Source organism: Miniopterus natalensis, chromosome 2 (genome assembly GCF_054644295.1).
Source record: "Miniopterus natalensis isolate mMinNat1 chromosome 2, mMinNat1.hap1, whole genome shotgun sequence".
Taxonomy (NCBI): domain Eukaryota; kingdom Metazoa; phylum Chordata; class Mammalia; order Chiroptera; family Miniopteridae; genus Miniopterus; species Miniopterus natalensis.
The window spans coordinates 150,427,881-150,447,752 of record NC_142082.1 but is presented as its reverse complement, the minus strand read 5'-3'; the positions used below and the strand labels follow the sequence as shown (position 1 = coordinate 150,447,752).

At 36.7% G+C, this 19,872-nt stretch overlaps 1 protein-coding gene across 1 annotated transcript in view; it reads right to left on the bottom strand.

Annotated features, from left to right (window-relative positions):
* Positions 1 to 19,872, bottom strand: part of CPNE8 (copine 8) — a 181,003-nt gene that overhangs the window by 146,519 nt on the left and 14,612 nt on the right. Inside the window, exons 2-3 of the mRNA XM_087814729.1 lie at positions 9,087 to 9,127; positions 6,915 to 6,961 (exon numbers count right to left, since the gene is read on the bottom strand). Coding sequence (XP_087670855.1) covers positions 6,915 to 6,961; positions 9,087 to 9,127 — 88 coding nt within the window. The remainder of the gene's footprint in view (positions 1 to 6,914; positions 6,962 to 9,086; positions 9,128 to 19,872) is intronic.

The window sequence follows — 19,872 nt, the reverse complement described above, 5'->3', positions numbered from 1 at the left end:
TTATTTTTATGAGTTTTATTCAGTTTAATTTTTTGTTGTTGAGATTTTTATAGGAAAATAGATATATTGTAAAGCTAAGTCTGAGAATCATCTTCATTCAAAAGTGGTCACAACAAACTTTTAGTTCCGTCAGTGGCAAAGTAGATTGTTTCAGACCAACTCTTTCCCTGAGAACAACTAGAAAGGTTGAACAAAATATTAAAATAGCCTTTTTGGAGGCACCAAAAAACTAATAAAAAAGTTATAAATTGTGGAAACAAACATCTGGAGAAAAGAGACCTGCAGAGTCCTGCATCTAAAAAAAAAGGATAGATTTCCATAGCCTCATCCAACTGGGGAAGACAATGCAGTTTTTAAAAATTCAGAAAGGGGCTAAATGCATGTTCATTCTATATTTCTTTCCACTTGTCAATGTTTAATTTTTTAAGAGATACTTAAAAAAATAAGGCAACAAAGCTTTGGCTTAGGACCCTAAAGGCTACATCAAGGCATAAGAACGAATCAATCAGAAAAGCATTTCTCGAGAGGAATGAAGCTCAGCCTAAAGTCAGTCAAATCTTTAACTGAAAGAAGGTGAATTTTTCCTAGCTTGGCTGTTTCCCCAGAAGCAAAAGTAAATCCACTCTGGAGAAATATAAAATCAACCAAAGCCTCAAGTTATCTTTAATTTATCCTGTTCCAATATTCAGCTATTATTATCAGGCATGGGGACTTCTGCCTCCAGCTCTAATGGAGCCACTTGTCACAGACCAACACTTCTGCTGAGAACCACAAAAGGTAGATAAAATACAAAAACTTATTGTTTGGTATTATTGCAAGATGCAAAAGCAGCCAAGAGTTGATGGGCCCAGTGCTGGAGAGAAGGGAAGTTAATTAGTGTTACCCATCTTTTGCTTGGAACAACTAGTGACAAAGAAAAGAGATAGTCCAGAGAATATATTGGTTTTACGAAGTTCTTCCAACCACATGCTGCACAACTGTTCTTGTAAGAGAATATCAAATGTCTTCTCAATCAGTCACAGTGGAGAAGTCATGATACCTACAGTGAGAATCCTTCAACTGTCTACTAAAGTAATATAACCTGCACAGAGCAAATAAATGCTCAGAATTAGATTGTAGTTAAAATATTTTTTTAAAAAACAAAGAAAACCAAACCAAACAAAAATATTCTCTTGATCTGCAACAATGAAGACAGTGTCAGTAGCCACACAGGACCCTGAGTGGTTTAGCAACGCTGTTGCCAAAAGACTATAGGAAAGAGCTTCCTCTTTCCTGTTTCAATAACTTTTGATGCTTCACTATAATATTTCACAGAACAAAAAGGGGAAAATAAAAGGAATGTCTCCTAAGCTCTAAGAGACAAATAGCATGTTTTCAACAGATGCTATAATTCAAATTCCAAAATATGTCCTTAAAGTTAAGTAGCAGCACAACAAGCATCAGTTTCTCAGAACTAATTAGCAAACCACATAAATGTCCATGAAAAACGTGACCTTTGTACCAAATGATCTGGAGGGATTCTTCCCACTCGTAAATCCTGAAACCATGAGAAGCGTGTGCCCATGTTTAAGGCTCTCCTCAAATTTATCCTTTCAGCAAATATTAACTGAGCACCTTCTAAGAATAAAGCCCCATCCAAAATGCTGCAGGGCCAGAGCCTGACCTTTACGGAGCACTGAGTTAGGAAGTGAAGCTAAGACAGACAAGAAAATGATGTTTGTTGAATGATATGAAGTAGAAGGACACAAGGACCAGAAGAACACTATAGAAGTTATGGAATTTCAAAGGTACAAGGAGGAAATTCTAGTTGTGAAGGTTAGAAAAGAGAGTAGGTAAAGTAATATTTAAGCTGAGCTACGAAGAATTCTCATCCTTTCTGAATATATGTGTTTATATATTATACATATATTATTCAGTATGGGGATGAATAAATGTTAAAATAGCTCAACGTCAAGGGAATGGTACAGAAGCAGAGACAGTGTCTAACTATAATAATCAGCGTGTGGCAGTAAATTTGCCTCCAAACTACAGTCAGGGTGGGTTACAAACAACTTCAGCTTGCTTGCTTCCATCACATACTAACTTACGAAATCTGGAACCAACTCTATAATTTTAAGTGTTTAAAAGTAATTCACAGAACAGATTACCAATGGATAACTAAAATTTAACTCGAAGGAGTTAACTGCAACACTTTCAGAACCTCTCAAAGTCAAGTGTGCATCCTTAGGGATGTTACTTTGCTATTTCCACTTGCCACTAAGAGGTTTTCATATTTCATAATTCATGACACTTGAGTATCATTTCTAGCTCCAAAATTATTATGCACTAAAATATAATTTTTGTTTTAAAAGATCCATTACTTTGAGAGCTTTTGATAATTCACAATCATTAAATAGAATTTACTGAAGATATGCAGGTAATTCTAATAGTGTCAGACATGATTTTAAAATTGCAGATTTCAGCTATAGAATAAATTTAAATAATTTTTCTATCACTTTATTTGGAGCATTTGTTTCAACATATGTTGGATTCCTTTCTAATTTTTTTTAATTCTTCCTTACTATCTATGACTAATTCATCCCATAAAACCATGTGGCTAGTTACTACATGCTTTTCCAGAATACATCTAAATTCAAAAACAAATACAACCTCTATATTATTGACATAGTGTTGACATTTAAACCAGTAACTTAATTATATAAACATACTGAAGTTCCCGGTAAAATTCTCCAACTATATTGCATGCTCCTTGAGGTAGAAATATTGTCTATTTTAAAATTTTACCCATGATAGCCACCCAAGAAATAAAGCTTAACTTGATAAATGGATGGATGTATTTAAAATTATTAATCAAGCACCTATAATAGCATTTTACTAGTCTGATTCCAAATATCCTGAGAATAATTATCAAAGGAGTTCAAACCAGGCTTCCACAAGGCGAGCCACTTTGGCATGGGAATTATTTTGAGTTGAAGGCAATCGAGACCCTGCAGGCTCATGAGAAACTTTTTACCTTTCCTTAAAGAATTTCAATAAGGACCCTGCCTATAATAAGAATTATCACCAGAAATAACTTTTTATGACCTATTAATAGGGCAGGGCACACTTCTAATTATTGAACATGAACGCTTCTTGTCATCCTGCAGTGACCTTCCTCCCCTCTGAAGCCCCAAGGTGCCTCACCTCGTCCTAAGCTCAGAATATCATGTATAACTCATTTTTCCCTTTCTGCTCTGAACTTCTCATGTACATTGGGTCTGTAACTTTCACGCATGTGGGGTTCCCGTATGTACATATGTAATTAAATTTGGACATTTTCTTTTGTTAATCTGCCTCATGTCTGTTTGATTATTAGACCAACTGAAAGAACCTAGACGGGTAGAGGAAAGTTTGTTTCTCCCACCATTATTATACTGGTTTTTGTTATTATCTTATAAAATAATGTTCAATACTTAAAAGACACTTGCGTGAACTAAAATGGATAGAATGAATAAAATGAAAACTCCTTTTGAACTCTACATCACCATAAAGTCAGAGACTTTGAAAGAAATTAGAGCCAATCAGGTGCAACTTCTTACCTAATGTATCAGTCTAACACCTAGTTTGAATGTAGGACAAACACTAGAGACCCAGGATACAGTTCTAAAAAACCCCGTTCTACTGTGGGATACTCCAAATGTTATAAATGTCTTCTTCACAGTGGACTACATAATGCCTCTTTGTTTCTCCATCCTTTGAGCCAATTTTTTTGGTTTCTTTTTGTTTGTTTGTTTCAATGTCAAGTAAGTATACCCCCATTTCTAAAGGAAAATACTTTAAGAATTTGAGGACAATTGGAGTCTTAGTATTTTTCAGGTTAAACATTCATTCACTGATATAGCACAGCTTCCATACCTTTCTTCAAGATGGTAGCCCTCCTAAAATACATACTTAGCATTTCAATGGTTGAAAAATAACACTATAGATTTGCTCCCACCAAAGCATAATACAATAGCATTCGATTGAATCACATGAAATTGCCAACACTACCATTTTTGACCTACAAAAATGACAATTTCATATAGCTCAGCATAATAGCATTATCTCCTTGATGTAAGCACTGCACATCCATCAGTGAATCCTCAGATTGCATTAGCTTTTTAGCAGCTGTGTAATACCACAGCTTCATATTAGGTTTGAGGCCAAGTAAATCCCATAGGTCATTTTCCCATCAACTGCTGGGCTTGTGCAATGAATTTTACGGAATTTTATCATGCAGGAATTTACTTACCTGCCACTTAATAAGTTTTGTTATGCTTATGAAAGTTTTTAGATCTCTTAGAGTCCTCATGTATTCTCAATCATATATTGCTTACTTACTATGTGCCAGGCGCACAGTCATTATCAGGGGTTCACGTTTCATCCTCAGAACAACCACATGAGCTAGAATCATTACCATCAATCCCCACGCGACAGAGGGGGAAACAGAGACACTGAGAGGACATGTGCACTCCCTTAATCACTATATCACACTGGCTCCCAAAATAAGGAAAATGTCTTACTCAAATGGTTTGGGGTGAGTTAATAATATATATAGTGTATTTCATTTTTCCATCTCTTCTCTTTATCCAGCATGTTCAATTAGCTGCTAAATGCAAGAGATTTTAGCTACAAATGCTTGTTTCTTGCATCTGGCATTTCCTTTCTATTCTTCCTGATCATTCTCTAATTCTTAACACTTTTAATTCTTTTGAAATTCTGTCTATTGAAAATGCTTCTTAACTGGTATCTCCCCATATTGTCCATCTGCTTCTACCCACTCTATATAATTCCGAGTCCCATTTCTCATCACCTTCTCCGTTTCTACTTTGTTTTTATACCCCCTTTGAGCATTACCCCATCTTACTAATACTTTCTATTCCTTCAAAGAGAAAAAATTAAAATGTTCAATATTGTTTTGTTTTCATGTTTATTTATTCTTATTTTTCCCATCACCATTTATCCCCCATATACCCTCTTCCACCACCCCACCCACCTCCCCCCACAGTCACCACACTGTTGTCCATAATTATGCCATTTTCCCTAAATAATAGGCCTCCCTCTCCTATTGTCTTTCCTTCAGAGTCAATCTTAAAAAAACAAGTACAAAGCTCCAAAGATCAATTCATAGAATGTCTTTCCATTCATAAAACCAGAATGTAAAGGTTGGGATCAGCTGAGCATTCTGCAAAGCAAGGTGGTCTGACAGCACCGGCTCTAGAGCCAGATGGCCTGGGTTCAAATCTCTACTCTGTTTGTCACAACGGGGTAACTCTCACCAAGTCACTTAAGCTTTCTGTGCTTCAGTTTCCTCATGGGTAAAATAAGAATTATAATAATATCTACTCCTTAGGGTTGTTACGCAAATTAAATTAGTCAATATATCTAGAGGACTTACAACGTTAATCATTATTATTACAAAAGACCTTGTAAATTAAGTAAGAAATTTATATCTCACTGCTTAGGCAACAGGAAAGGCTCATCCTTCAGAATTTGCATGGGTCCAGATGCCTGTTCCTGTGCCTAAGGATCTCATCTCAGTTCCTGTATTGGCCCCTCAAGTAATGTTATTTTCCAAACACTCCTGGTAAATGCTCAGCCCTATCTAGCCTGACCTATGGTCAGTCAGCAGTTCCACTGCATCGTCCCAGGCCTTTGAGAAAGGCAACTGTAGAGCAAATAACAAAAGAAAGCCTATCTTTCAGGAAAATAGTCAAAGGAATAACTAAAGGAACAAGCGAGAGAGACACAGACTCATAAGAAGACAAAAGACAACATGGGTCTGAATAAAGGAGGTGGCTTATCGATATACTTTTTTTTTTTATGAAAAAGAATTCATAACACAGGATAACTGATTAAATGAGGAAGGTATAGGAAGAAAGCCAAGGATGGCTGCAAAAACTGCAATTCGATGCTTTGGCTGGTGATGTTATCGGCTACCCGGGGAGCGAAGAGGAGGCAGGCCTGGCCAGCTCACACTTGCACATGCAGGCTTTCACATACATACCGAATAAGCATGTGGAAATATGCAGAAGCAAGTGGGTAAGAAAGTGGTGCTCAGTATCCCACCGACCCATCATCAGCAGAGACGGTTTTCGAATTGGTTTATCCCCTCAGTTTTGAGAATAAATGACAGTGATCTATTCTTACCCTCAATCTCACGACTGAGACACATTGGTAGAATGGCTGGCTGCGGAGCAATCTGTGGCAGCAAATAGCGTGAACCTCACTAGGGAAATCTCTCCAGAAACTGTGACCTCATTAAAGCAATGCACTAAATTCCTGAGGTAACCAGCAGCTACGAGCAGATGGAAAGGCCTTTGATTTTAATGGGCTCCCCTCCTGCATCCGTGCTTGCATTTGAACCTAGACATACACTAGAGAGCAAATGAACTAAAGTAGAAATTCTGCCTCCTTGCTTTTGCTTTACTAAACAAAGTATATTTGTGTTAGGAAACAGAGTTTCTACTTTCATTTCAAATAAGTTACTAAATGGCAAAAGGCAGGTGATAGTTGATAGCAGCATCACACTTAAAACCCTTTAAAGTGGTATTTTATGAAGATCAGCAGCTGACCTGTAAAAGTGAGACTAAGTCCACAGACCTCAATTACACATAGAATTTAAGGAAAATACAAGTTTCAAGGTTAGAATATTCCATAGGAACGTCATAAATGAGCCAAATATTCAGGATTATTAAAAATAAAACTCAATAAAATAAAAATTAAAATAAATAAAAATAAAACTCAAAGGTTACTTTCACAAAATGAAGAAGAAATTCAATCTCTGGGTCTAGAAAGACTTAAAATAACTAAAAGCAGGAAAATATCTTCATCAAATTGTAACTTATACCATATTTTCCAGAGCAGTGATTTTTAAAAAAAATTTTAATTCTTACCTCTCTCCATTCTTTATTTCCAACTCCTTGTATATATAAGACACAAACTACAAAAGATAATAAAATATATATTAACGTCATTTATAAACATCAGATATGAATGTATATAATTTATTTTCAACTGTCCAAAAGCAACATCAAAATTAGTTCTTAATTCCCAGCCTTACTCTTGCAAGAAAATTATTACTCTTGCTAGTAAATCATTAAATGACTGAAATATTTTGTAAAGAAATAAAAAACAAACTATACCAGATCTTCAGAATTTTATTACACAGAGAAGTCGGCACATAAAAAACTATAATGAGAATTTACTAATGTCTCTGCATTATGCCACAGATGTAGATAAATTTTAAAACTACAGTTAACAGTTTGAAATATTTCAGTATGTTACTAGACAGAGTCAGAAGTTTTTCCTAATACCTACTGTGCTCAAAGCCATCATAGGAGGGATAACCTAGAGCAAATTATACACTGTATTTCATTTTTGCAACTCCCACCCTGAATACAGGCATACCTCATTTTATTGTACTTTGCAGATATTGCGTTTTTTACAAATAAAAGTTTTGTGACAATACTGCATTAATCAAGTCTATCAGTACCATTTCTCCAACAACATTTGCTCACTTTGTGTCTCTGTGTCACATTCTGGTAATTCTCTCAGTATTTCTAATATTTTCATCATTATTATATTGGTTTTGGTGATCCGTGATCAGTGTTCTTTGATGATACTATAATAATTATTTTGGGATGCCAATATAAGATGGCAAACTTAAATGTTGTGTGTGTTCTGACTGTCGCACTGACCAGTTGTTCTTGGTCTTTTTCCCTCTCCTTGGGCCTCCCTCTTCCCTGAGACACAACAATATTGAAGTTGGGCCAACTGATAATCATACAAGGGCCCCTAAGTATTCAAGTGAAAGAAAGAGTAGTACAATTCTCACTTTAAATCAAAAGCTAGAAATGAGTAAGCTGAGTGAGGGAGGTCTGTCAAAGGCCAAGCAAGGCTGAAAACTAAGCCTCCTAGGCCAGCTAGCCAAGTTACAAATGCAAAAAGAAAAGTTCTTGAAGGAAATTAAAATTGTTATTCCAGTGAACACACAAATGATAAGAAAGCAAAACAACCTTCTTACTGATATGAAGAAAGTGTTAGTGGTCTGGGCAGAAGATCAAACCAGCCACAACATTCCCTTAAGCCAAAGCCTAATCTAGAGCAAATTCCTAACTCTCTTCAGTTCTCTGAAGGCTGACAGAGGTGAGGAAGCTGCAGAAGAAAAGTCTGAAGCTTGCAGAGGTTGGTTTGTAAGGTTTACAATAAGAAGCCATCTCCATAACATAAAAATGTGAAGTGAATGTAGCGAGTGCTAATGTAGAAGCTGTAGCAAGTTATCCAGCAGGTCTAGCTAAGATAATTAATGAAGGTAGATACACTAAACAATAGATTTTCAATGTAGACAAAACATCTTTATTTTGGAAGAAAGTTCCATCTAGAACTTTCATAGCTACAGAGGAGAAGGCAATGCCTGGCTTCAGAGCTTCAAAGGACAGGCTGATTCTCTTGTTAGGGGCTAAAGCAGCTGGTGATTTTAAGCTGAAGCGAGTGCTCATTTACCATTCCCAAAATCCTAGGGCCCTTAAAAATTATGTTAAATCTACAACAAAGCCCAGAGGACAGCACATCTGTTTACAATATGATTTACTGAATATTTTAAGCCCGCTGCTGAGACCTACTGCTCAGGAGAAAAAAAAAGATTCTTTTCAAAATATTACTGCTCATCAACAATACACCTGGTCATCCACGAGCTCTGGTGGACACATGCAATTGTTTTCATGCCTGCTAACACAACAGCCATTCTGCAGCCCACGCCCATAGGACTGTTTACCGAACGTAATTTCTGCCATGTGGCCATGCCATGAGACTGGAATTCCACAGGTGAACTGTCCTACATTGGAGTCATCTGCACTTTCATCCTAGTCTTAAAATGCTAAGCAACTTCCTTTTTTCAGCAGAGTGCTGCCCAGAAAGATGAGCATGCAGGGCTTGAGGCTGCTCCCCTTCTTTCTTTCTATGCTTTAAAACAAGTATTTAAACAAGAACTATCAGTTCCACACAATTTATGCAAAATCAGGAAGTAAAATAAGCAGGCTTTCAAAAGCAAGTAAACAGATACTTACTTGGATCAGATTTAGAAAATGTGTCTCTGTCAAGAAGATTTCTGTTGAATAAAACAGAAAATGTTAGATGAATATAAGTCCAAAATACTTATATAAATATAGACATCTATGTATAACTGTGTATTTATTGTATATAATATAGTATATGTGTATATGTAATACAGACACACACACACACACAACCAAATAAAAAGTCGCCACAGACCTGCCTGCATTTATTCGAAAAACATTACTGGAGCTCAGGAAGCCGGGGGGTTATTTGGTCAGCCTTGCACTGCGGCTGGCCACTAACAAGACTTTCCACTTTCTAAGGTTAAACTCCTTTGAGAGAATGAACTGGTTTCTACCTTTTGTTCCTTCATTCATGAGTATATAGATACTCAAAAATGCTTCCTGAATTGAACTGTGAGTTGTCACTAACGCAAAACTGCTCGGGATTCAGAGCACATGGTCACATCAGTCCACACAATTAGAAGGCAACGGCGAGGCACCATCTACTGACATTGGCCTGACATCAGCCCTGATGAGTTTTATGTCGCTTTTAAGGTTTGGGAATTTGAGATGAACGTACAGATCTTGCTTGAAGATTCTTCCCAGTAGAGGAAAAGATTTAAAAGGTAGACAAGGCCACTATTAGTGTCTATTTATTCTTTTTTCAAAAGCAGATATTTCCACCTCTACAACAGAATAAAAATGGAAAATGTGAAGGTGTGAAAATCTGGATTTCTCTGGTTATCGGAATATCTCTTAAATCCAATGATAGTAATGCAGCCCTATCGTTTATGCTCATCAAAACCCTAAGTAGTATAAAAAAGCTAAGTTCACAAGGCTCTGATTAGTAAGGCAGTCAATTATTAGAAAAAATATCTACCTAACACTAATTTTCTCCTCAAAAGTGATCATTTGAAGCTATAACTTGCTCTGAAAACCTTGGCTGCCCAAAATGATGACTTGAAGGCTCTAAAAGTTAAATTTGTGCTCCATATTCATTCTCCACTAATTGGTAATAGTTTATAATAGCTAAATTATATTTCTATATTTAATACTCATAAGAACCCCATGCTTAAGCTGTCTTACTCCTCCACAAAGACTATTTATTACTCCTGTGCATTTATCTGTCTGCCCTTGTTATTGAAAGGCCTTCAGTTTTCATATCAATCTGGTACCCTTTCTTAGCTGTTTCTATTCCTAGAAAGAAGAGAAAATACCAGCCATATTTACATTTGGAATTAAATAAGATTCAAAGACTACTAGTCAAAATTCAAATTAAAATAATTTTCTGTCCCCTAAGCAGACACCCTGACTTCAGCAATGGCTGGTAAACAGTCAATTAAAACATTTCCATTACCGTGATATATATTTACAAAAAGTAATTCTCCACTTATGGAGATGTTCACCAGCCCCTCCTGTGTTCCCAGTTTTTGCTAATGAAGTGTCCTAAAAAAATGTAATTCAACTTTCACAATTCATAAATATCAAGGAGAGATGACAGTGGAAAATATTGCAGAGTGGTTGGGACTCAAAAACTATCTTACACACATATTTAAAAGAAAATAATTTGCTTTTAACCACAAATATAAAAGAATGGGTTTCTATCTACAAAAAGGTAACCAGTCTTAATCACAGACTTTACTGGTCACACTGTTTCTTCTAGGCCTTATGATCCATCACACATGATAGTAAAGTCAAACACAGAGAAACAAAAAGTCTTAGAACTTTTATATGATGAGAAATAAAACCCCATAAACTCTTCATAACATAGTCTCCAAAATTTACAATTTAAACTTCCCTCTACTGTTATGATGATAAATTTCATTTATACTTTGGTCATATGAATGTATTAGAATACATCATCTCTGACTAGATTGAATTCCCAAAGACTACTTACCCAAACATATACAATTTTAAAAGTTTGAGAAAGGCAAGTATTCTTAAATGATATATATACTGCAAAATGCCAGCGATTATCAAAATACATCATCCAGTTTGGATTCATGACAGGGATAAAAGATTTTTCCTTCCCAAATCCTATTAGAAACAAAGCACATTCACACTAAGTAAACTGAGACAGTTATTATTGCGAAGGCCATTTTATAAGAAAAGAGAGTAAGCTGAGGCTCAGAGACACTGAGCAAGTGAGTAAGGGCACACAGTCCAGTACCGAATAATCTAATGCCGCCAGCTCCTTCTGAATCCGATTTCCCTGTTCTCTCTACAAAATGCCACATAGTCTGGAGAAGTCCAGAAGAAACAACTTATTTTTCTGTGAATGTTGAAAATGTAGCAGGCCTCAAAAATATAACTGTTTGTTGAACCTCTAGAGTATAAAATAAAATAAATTCTAGTTCATGGACTGATATGAAGAGAGATGCTGCCCATAGAACAAAGAGAAAGAACTAGGGTGGGAGGCCAAACATAACTGTATTAATTGAAAAATATTTTTGTTTTCCATATGAGACACTTTAAAAAATAGTGTTCACACACACGCACGCACACACGCATGCACACACACCCCATATCAGCTTTCCTATAGGAAGGCTACTCCTTCCCTCCATTGGGGTGTCATTTGTTTGAGCTAGGATGCCTATAACTTTTTGCCTATAATTTTATTTCATGATGTCAAACTTCATTAGTTGAAAAGTCCTGAATATGTCTTTCTAGTTTGTAAATCTACATGCACCCCCCCCAAAAAAAGGATAAATTCCTGAAAAGAAATTATGAAAAAATACAGTGTATGAGTTAGAAAATTTACCTGAAGAAATAACTTAATCAAAATTATGATCTGTGAATTGATTGGGCTGTTCTAGTAACTACTCATACTCAGATTCCAATTAAAATGCCTGAACTGTGAGCTTAAATGAGTAGAACTGAAATAGCTAAGGCCCCATCAATTAAACTCTAACCTGCATGAACAAATACTGGGTTAAAGGAAAAGGTGTATCTTGTATGAAGCCTGAAATAGGAGTAGATAAGCAAGAATTTAGTAACATGTTTCCAGGCCCACCCAGGAGAAAGGCTTCCCTGACGCCCCACCTTTATTTACTATCAGCCCTCATAGATATCAGTCCCTATGACAGAGACCAATGCATCCAGCTACCCTCCCTTGATGACAGTCAGCTCATCCGATAACCCCGCCTGCTCTGATTTCATGCTCAAGTCACCTTTCAATTTTAAAATAGTTTCTCATATAGTTTAAGCACAAACCTCTGCTAAGTGGCCAACAATGAATATTACAGTTTTCTTGATGATTCTAGTTTTTATTCTCAATTGGCCTTCCAAGACCCACACTGAGCAGCCAGTTAGCCTTTTAAAATAACATCTCACGTTTGTCTCCTTCTACCTGGAAAACAGTCATTCTCTTTAAACGTCAGTGCAATTCTGCAAGTATTTTTCAAGCAAATACTCTAGGCCTAAGGTCTAACTAAGCACTTCTGAAGATACAGGAAATATTAAATACATGGTCCCTTATTTCAAGAAACATAAATTTTAGGAGGAAGACAAACTCACAGAAGTAACTAAATAGCAATATTGGATGCTATACAAAATAACAGTTTATTATGGGAAGAAGGAACAATAACCTAAAAACAAACTCAAAGTGGTTCAGCTACAATTAAAAAAAAAAAAAATAGGTACAATGGTTAACTCTTATTGCAACCATTTTTAAAAATATACTAGAATAAAGCAATTTATAGGTATATCTATATAATTAGAATACTCTAAACAGGTACCTAGCTCAAATATCCTCTTCTGTTATATTTATATATAATGAGGCTTTATCAGTGGAAAATTAAAACTTCTAATTCTTATGTAAAATGAGCATAATAACATGATCTATTAAGGTAAACGTGATTTGTAATTGAGTTAAAGTTGCAGGCCTGCTGCTAACTCTTTCCTACTTAGTAAATGAAATCACTTAATAAATATTGTTCTTTGATAATATGGTAAATATCAAAGTGTTAAAAATGCATTAAAAGGAAAGCAAATATCATTATCCTAACACAGATGCAATTTGGAAAAGAAAATATATTTTGTATATATTATGAATCTTAAACTTAATAGTTTCAGATTAAAGGCAATCCTATTACTTGTGACCTTTCAAAGTGCTAATTTAACAAAACCTTCAATAGCCTTATTTTAGGGACTAAGCCCTCAGATTGAAGAAATGAAGTGAGTTCCAGAAAGCACTACTGCTTGTGGCCACCAGAGCTCAGTCACCAAGGAAAGGGGCTACTGCTGTACGTGGGTGGGATTGTTCTATTTAATTATTAATAAGGAAGAATAGCTTATAAATAGAGCCAAACAGAAATGGTTCTATTTAATATTCCACAGGAACAAAAACATAGCCTATAAATAGAGTCAAAATAGGCTTTATCATTTTACAAACATTGTCTAGCATGAACTTTCCACATGTGGACAGAGAAGCACACCACTGCATCATATAATCTTCCCTGAAAATTATTCTGTATCTATAAGCAAAATGATTCTGTGTTAAATCAGAACTTAGGAAATTATTAGGGGGGCTTTCATTTGCATGTTACTTAGTGCAGTCTCAGGACCACTGACTACCTGCAAGGTGTTTGCCAAGTATCACTTGGCAACCATGGAACCACAGGCTTACGCATAAGCAAGGGTTCAACAAGAACCTACTGAACGAATGCATGGTCTCACGATCCAAGCAAAAGCATCAGCTTTTTACACATTAAATATGGTGACGTGTTTTATAAGGAAGGTGGCATTTAGAGCCTTTGCCCTAATAAGTAATCCATTAACTGAAGATACCTGAGAGTGACTGCTTCACTGGGATTGGAAACAAGCCCCATGTCACTGAGCCACCATGCCCAGCGCCCTTACTTTGGGTATTATATTGTTTTATGGATTGGAATTTGGAAGTTGGGGGGGCATCTGTCTGTGTATATACATTTTTTTTTAAATGTCTTTATTGATTTCAGAGAGAGGAAGGGAGAGAGGCAGAAACATCAATGATAAGAGTCATTGATCAGCAGCCTCCTGCACACCTCCTACTGGAGATAAAGCCTGAAACTCAGGTATGTGCCCCAACTAAGAACTGAACCGTGACCTCCTGGTTTACAGGACGACACTCAACCGCTGAGTGCCAGCTGGGCATGTGTATACATTTTTAAATACACACAAAATGATTTTCAGGGACTTTTTAAATAAAGACAATGAAATCAAAATTTTTTTAACCAACTGAAAGGAAACTGATCAAATCTGGAAGTGATTTGAATGCAAAACTTAATCCCTTCTGACTCATTTATTCATTCTTTATTTTATTCCTTAAATAAACATTATCTCTGGAAATTTAGCATACAAATTTAAGGAAAAAATATTTTTCCTGAAACTACAATTTCTATGGCAAGAGAAACAAATTATGCACAGGCAAAAAGGCAAGCTTTAGAAATGAAAAAAAATGAAGTATTTTGAAACTGAAGCTTACTGAAAAGTCGAAGTCAGCTAGAATCTGAGATAAGTAATTCTGAAGGATGGAGTCCTCGGAAAGTACTTAACAAGATTATTTGGCTTTCAAGAAAATAAGAATAGACTTTCAGATTTAAAGTTGTGCAAATAAACTAAAAATTTAGCTCAACAGCTTCCTCTCATAGCCTGAGCATACAAACAGAACTTCACCATACATGAGACATATTACACCACAAAAACTAGAATAAAATAGACTAAGATATCCTTAGTTTTTTCTGAAATAGGTTATTTAAAATATTTATTAATTAGTACAATTAAGCTAAAAAGGTCAGTGATAAAAATAACAGTCTCAACCTTTGCATGGGTTGAATTTGGTTTAGATCCTAAAAGAAATTTGAGGGTAAGATAATTGACAGTTAAGATGTTTATGGTTTTCTTGAGGCATTCACCTATGATTGCTATTCTTGAAAATTACACAGGAAACACAGGAGTAAGGTACCAAACCAGTCCCTGACTTTGGCTGAAGAAGAGTACATAACATTTATGTTAACAAAATTGGGCCAGATAAAGAGGCTAAGAACAGAATAGAGATCTCCTTAAAAACCTAAAACACATATACAAACTAATCTCACCTCAAACACATCAGGTTCTAATCCCTGGAACCTATAAATATGAACTTATTTTGGGGTGGGGGGAGGTCTTTGCAGATGTGATTAAATAACAGATACTTCAGATGAGAAATGAGATTATCCTGGATTATCTGAGTGGGCCCTAAATGCAATCATGTATATCCTTCTAAGAAGACAGAGGGAGATCTGACACAAAGAAGATGATGTGAACAGAACAGAATGAGATTTCTAGATTCTACCCTTGAAGACTGAAGTGATGCAGCCACAAGCCAAGGTATGCCAGCAGCCACCAGAAACTGAAAAAGGCAAGAAATGATGGATTCTCCACTAGAGCTTCCAGAGGGAGAATGGCCTTACCAACACCTTGGTTTCAGCCAAGCAATATTGATTTCACACTCCTAGTCTCCAGCATTGTGAGAGAATAAAGTTCTGCTGTTTTAAGCCAACAAATTTGTGATTATTTGTTACAACCACAGGAAACTAATACATCACTGTCCAATCCACCAGTCTTCCATGGAGACCCCAGAATCACCTTCGCTTTTCTCTCTCCATCCCCCCTAATGCTTTGGCTTCTGACTCCAAGTCCCAACTACTTCCTAGACCTTGGAGCTCTTAATTGGTCTTCCTGCCTCCTGTCTCCCAGTTCATTCACCAAGGTATGTCGAAGAGAAAAGTTCTCTACAGTAAAACCTGACCAAATGGCTTCCTTGTATAAAATCCATTACCTTTCAGAAACTCCAAAGTCCTTAATCTAGCACTAAATACCTGCCGCATTCTGAGCCCAGCTTTATCTCCAGCTGCACCTCTATCCATGCTCCATATCATATAGACTCTGCTCTAGACATTTCAGATGTTTTACAGTCCTCCGCACTGCTGTGCCCCGGGCAGGCAGAGCTGATTACTCCCTCTTCTGTGCCCCACCATACCCAACGGGAACCTATATCACAAATTCTGCACCTACTATTTATTTACTGAGCCAGGTGCCAGGTGCTGGGCTCAGCACTTTGAACAAAGCATTTCATTTATCCCTCACCGTAATGCTAGCAAGTAGCAATTATTATCAGAATCCATTTTCTAGATGAAATAATAAAGTTCAGAGAGGGTACAAAAAGTGGCCAAAGTCACAAGAACAGTAAGTGGTCACAGTGCATTTTTGTAAATTTTTTATTTATTTTTAATTCTGAATTTTTATTTTTGTATTTGTTATATTGACTGTTTATATTATTGAGAACAAAATGAAATGAACTGCAAATAATGTCATCATTCAGTAGCACTTTGGAAGCTCTAGGGAATAAAATATAAAATAAAAATGAGAGTGCTGTAAAGGGAAAAATTAAATTATTGCTTCCAGAAGATTTAATTTTGTACCTAGAAAAAACTAAAAGAATTAACTAACAAAATCTTTCCAAATTAGTAAGATAATTCAGTAAATTGATTGGAGGCACGATGAATATATAACAGTCAATAATTTTCTAAGTATCAACAGTTAATGACTATCCTATCCAATTCACATTTCTTGGCAGTTTTCTGCTGTCTTCAATTGCTGACGTATGTGACATTGCTCTTTCCCTATAACCTCACTTCCAAGTCCTGTGTTACCATTAAAGCAAGTCTCAGACCAAATTCTGCCAACTGGGACTCAAACAGTCACACAATATGCTCTACAAATTTAACCAAGTTCCACCTCTCTTCGCTTTTAAAAACAGCACCTTAAAGCAGATGCAACAATATTCTGGTGACATAAAAGAAGGAAATTTATGATGAAAATATGGAGATGTTTTATGGAGCCCAGAGTCAGGAAGATAACTGACCTTATGGGAAGGGCTAATGAAGAACAGAACCACAAAGCCCTAGTGAACCAACAGTGACCAGCACCATGAGGCAATGAGGGGGCTGCAGGGACAGCAAGCAGCAAGGCCACAGGGCAGGCCCTGCAGCAAAAAGGCATCACTGCAACTTCCCAGTGGCACTCCACACTGACATTTCAACATGAGCAGCGGGCCCTGTGGAAGCAGCAGAGAAAGGAAGAGGGATTTCCTGGGATGGCAGCTGAGCTCATTCCCTCGAGAGGTGCACTGCAGTCCCTGCCCTGCAGGCAGGGGGCGCCAGGCTTGCAGAGAGGAAGCCAGGCTCCACTGTTAATAGCTGTAGTGGAACATCCAAGGAAAAAACTGTGTCCATCTTGTCTAGTCATCAAAGAATGGATGTATTGTAGGTCCCTGTAAAGTTGAATAAATATTACTGCTTAATATTAGTTTTTGAAATGAAGATACTAAATTTAAGGCACAGCAAACCCCAAATAATAGTGGCTCTGATATCTCTTTGCTCCAGAACACAAACACACATGTATCCTATACTGTCATTTGTTACATTTAATGCAACTGACATCCACTCAGTGTTCATGTGCAGTAAGGAATTTCTCTTCTATTATTAAACTATTCTTTAATCTTTAAAAACAAAAAGGATATAAATGATTCATGCTTTTTATATATGCCTAAATAAACGCCCAGAGAGCTATCTGGTTGGTATGCTCTATCACTGGGTTGAACTGGGGGTGAACTGAATGTTCTCCTTTGTCCATTTCAACTTCTTGGCTTGTTTCTTTGTGTGTTTTTACAATGAGCATGTAGCACTTTTGTAACAATTATAAGATTGTTTTAGAGAGCCTTCACTGTTTTTCAACTATTTCTGCTGAATGTCAGTACAAAAACAAGAGTTCCTTGCTAAGTGACAGGAACTTTCTAAACACTTTATAAAGATGTTATATCATACAATCCCCACAGCAACAATATGAGAAGGAATTTCCATCTTAATTTATAAACCAAAGCACAGAGAGATTCTTTTATCTGATAATCTATGGAGATGCAGTCTAAATCCAGATGTTTCAATCTCTTAATTTGTGCTCTGCTCCTTAATACACTGCACCATTACACTAATTATGTTGCAACACTAGAGACTGTGTATCATTATTTTCCTCAGTCCCTCCTCCTGCTTACTCTAATAAAAGCAATAACCACTTTGAGCTCACTTGCTAATAGCAAGGTGGGCAATGAGCTTGCACCTATTTTAAACACTTAGCCAGATTAGCAGTCTGTCAGAATTTATTACTTCTCCCAGAGTCAATGAATGGAATTTGTAGGTGACAGTCACTGTCTAAAAACCAAGAGCTGGTGACTGTGACTGGTCTACCCCAAAGTAAAAGAACTGAAGGCTGACTACTCTGCCCAACATCAGCTCAGATGTTGCTGCCTTCCAAGGACCACTCCCAAAATATGTTGGTCATATGACTAGGTTTTCCTCTATGAGCTGTTGAGCAATATATTTCTTCAGTAGGGGGAAAATGTCATGTATCTCCAGGCTCAATATTTCTAAGGAAAATCTTCATCTATATGCAGGGTTGTCTCAAGTCAGCTCCCTTTAAGATTTATCACTAAACGCACAGGCTATGCAAATAAGAAAAATAATATGCCTATAAAGGTAAGGCTAGGTTGACAGGATTTTGTTTGTTTTGTCCCCCATATTTTAAATAATATCTTCTGTAATTTCTTTGGATCACTAAATGCTGAGCAATTCAAATGTCCTTAAGAGCAATCTGAGTTTTGCAGAATCAACAACAGAATTTAAGCAGAAGGAATTAATCTGGAAAGGAAATTTGTTTGCAAGCAGAAATGACCAACCAGCTAAGATAGATTGAAAACAATTTTCTAATATGCATCTTTTATCCTTGTTACAAATTAGACCACAAATTTGCCCCTGACTCAAAAATACTCATCTAGGTCCAATAATAATAATAATAACAACAACAACAGAATGAAATAGGCATAGGCAACTGTTCAACCATGTCACCTTCGTCCTGCCTTTATACAATTGATGTTTTTTTCCAAGTCAATTGATGTTACACTCCTTCCTGTATTTATGCCTTCTGGTCATGTTCAACTTTCTGAAATGTTCCACTTCCCTTTTCTCAACTATACATTGAATCAATAATTGTTAAACATTCTCTACATGCAAAACATTGGATTAGATACAAAGCAGAAACAAAGGTGAACAAGACAGAGGTCCTGTCCTCTGGGAATTTATCATTTAATAATTGTCTAATGCTCTTTCAAATGTTTATTCAACAAGCACTAAGCTACTAAGTGACAGAAAAAGGATTTGGTGCTGATATAAACACATGGGCTCTGGCCCTAGATTATTTATATTCCATTAACAGGACAGATTTGTAAACAAATATGTGCAGCAAAATACAGAACGTGTGTAATAAATTCATTACAGATTTCAGAGAAGGAGGGAGAGTCGATTCTCTCTGAAGGATCAGGCAAAGTCTTCATAGTGAGAGTGATGCTTGAACTATCAGTAGAGTCTCTCGAGTCAGATAACAAAGTGAAGCAAAATCATCCCCACAAGAACCAAGGCGTGAGGCTCATGGTTCTCTGGGGAAATGCAGGTGGCCTGAACGGGCTTTGTGTTCAGGACACGGGTTTGAGAGGGGAGGGAGAGGGTGATGACAACTGGAGCGAAAGAGATAAGGCTTGAAAATCCAGGTCAGCATTTGGAAGATCCTCACCGACTTATTACATAGGCAATGAAAGGGTTTTGAACAAGAGAGTGAGAGTATGATGGTAATTGCCCGTTTTGAAGGGGCCTCTGGAAGACCAACGTATAGGACTCACGGCAGGGAGAGGGTTGCCCAGAACCAGATGTGAGGTTGAGAGGGTCGA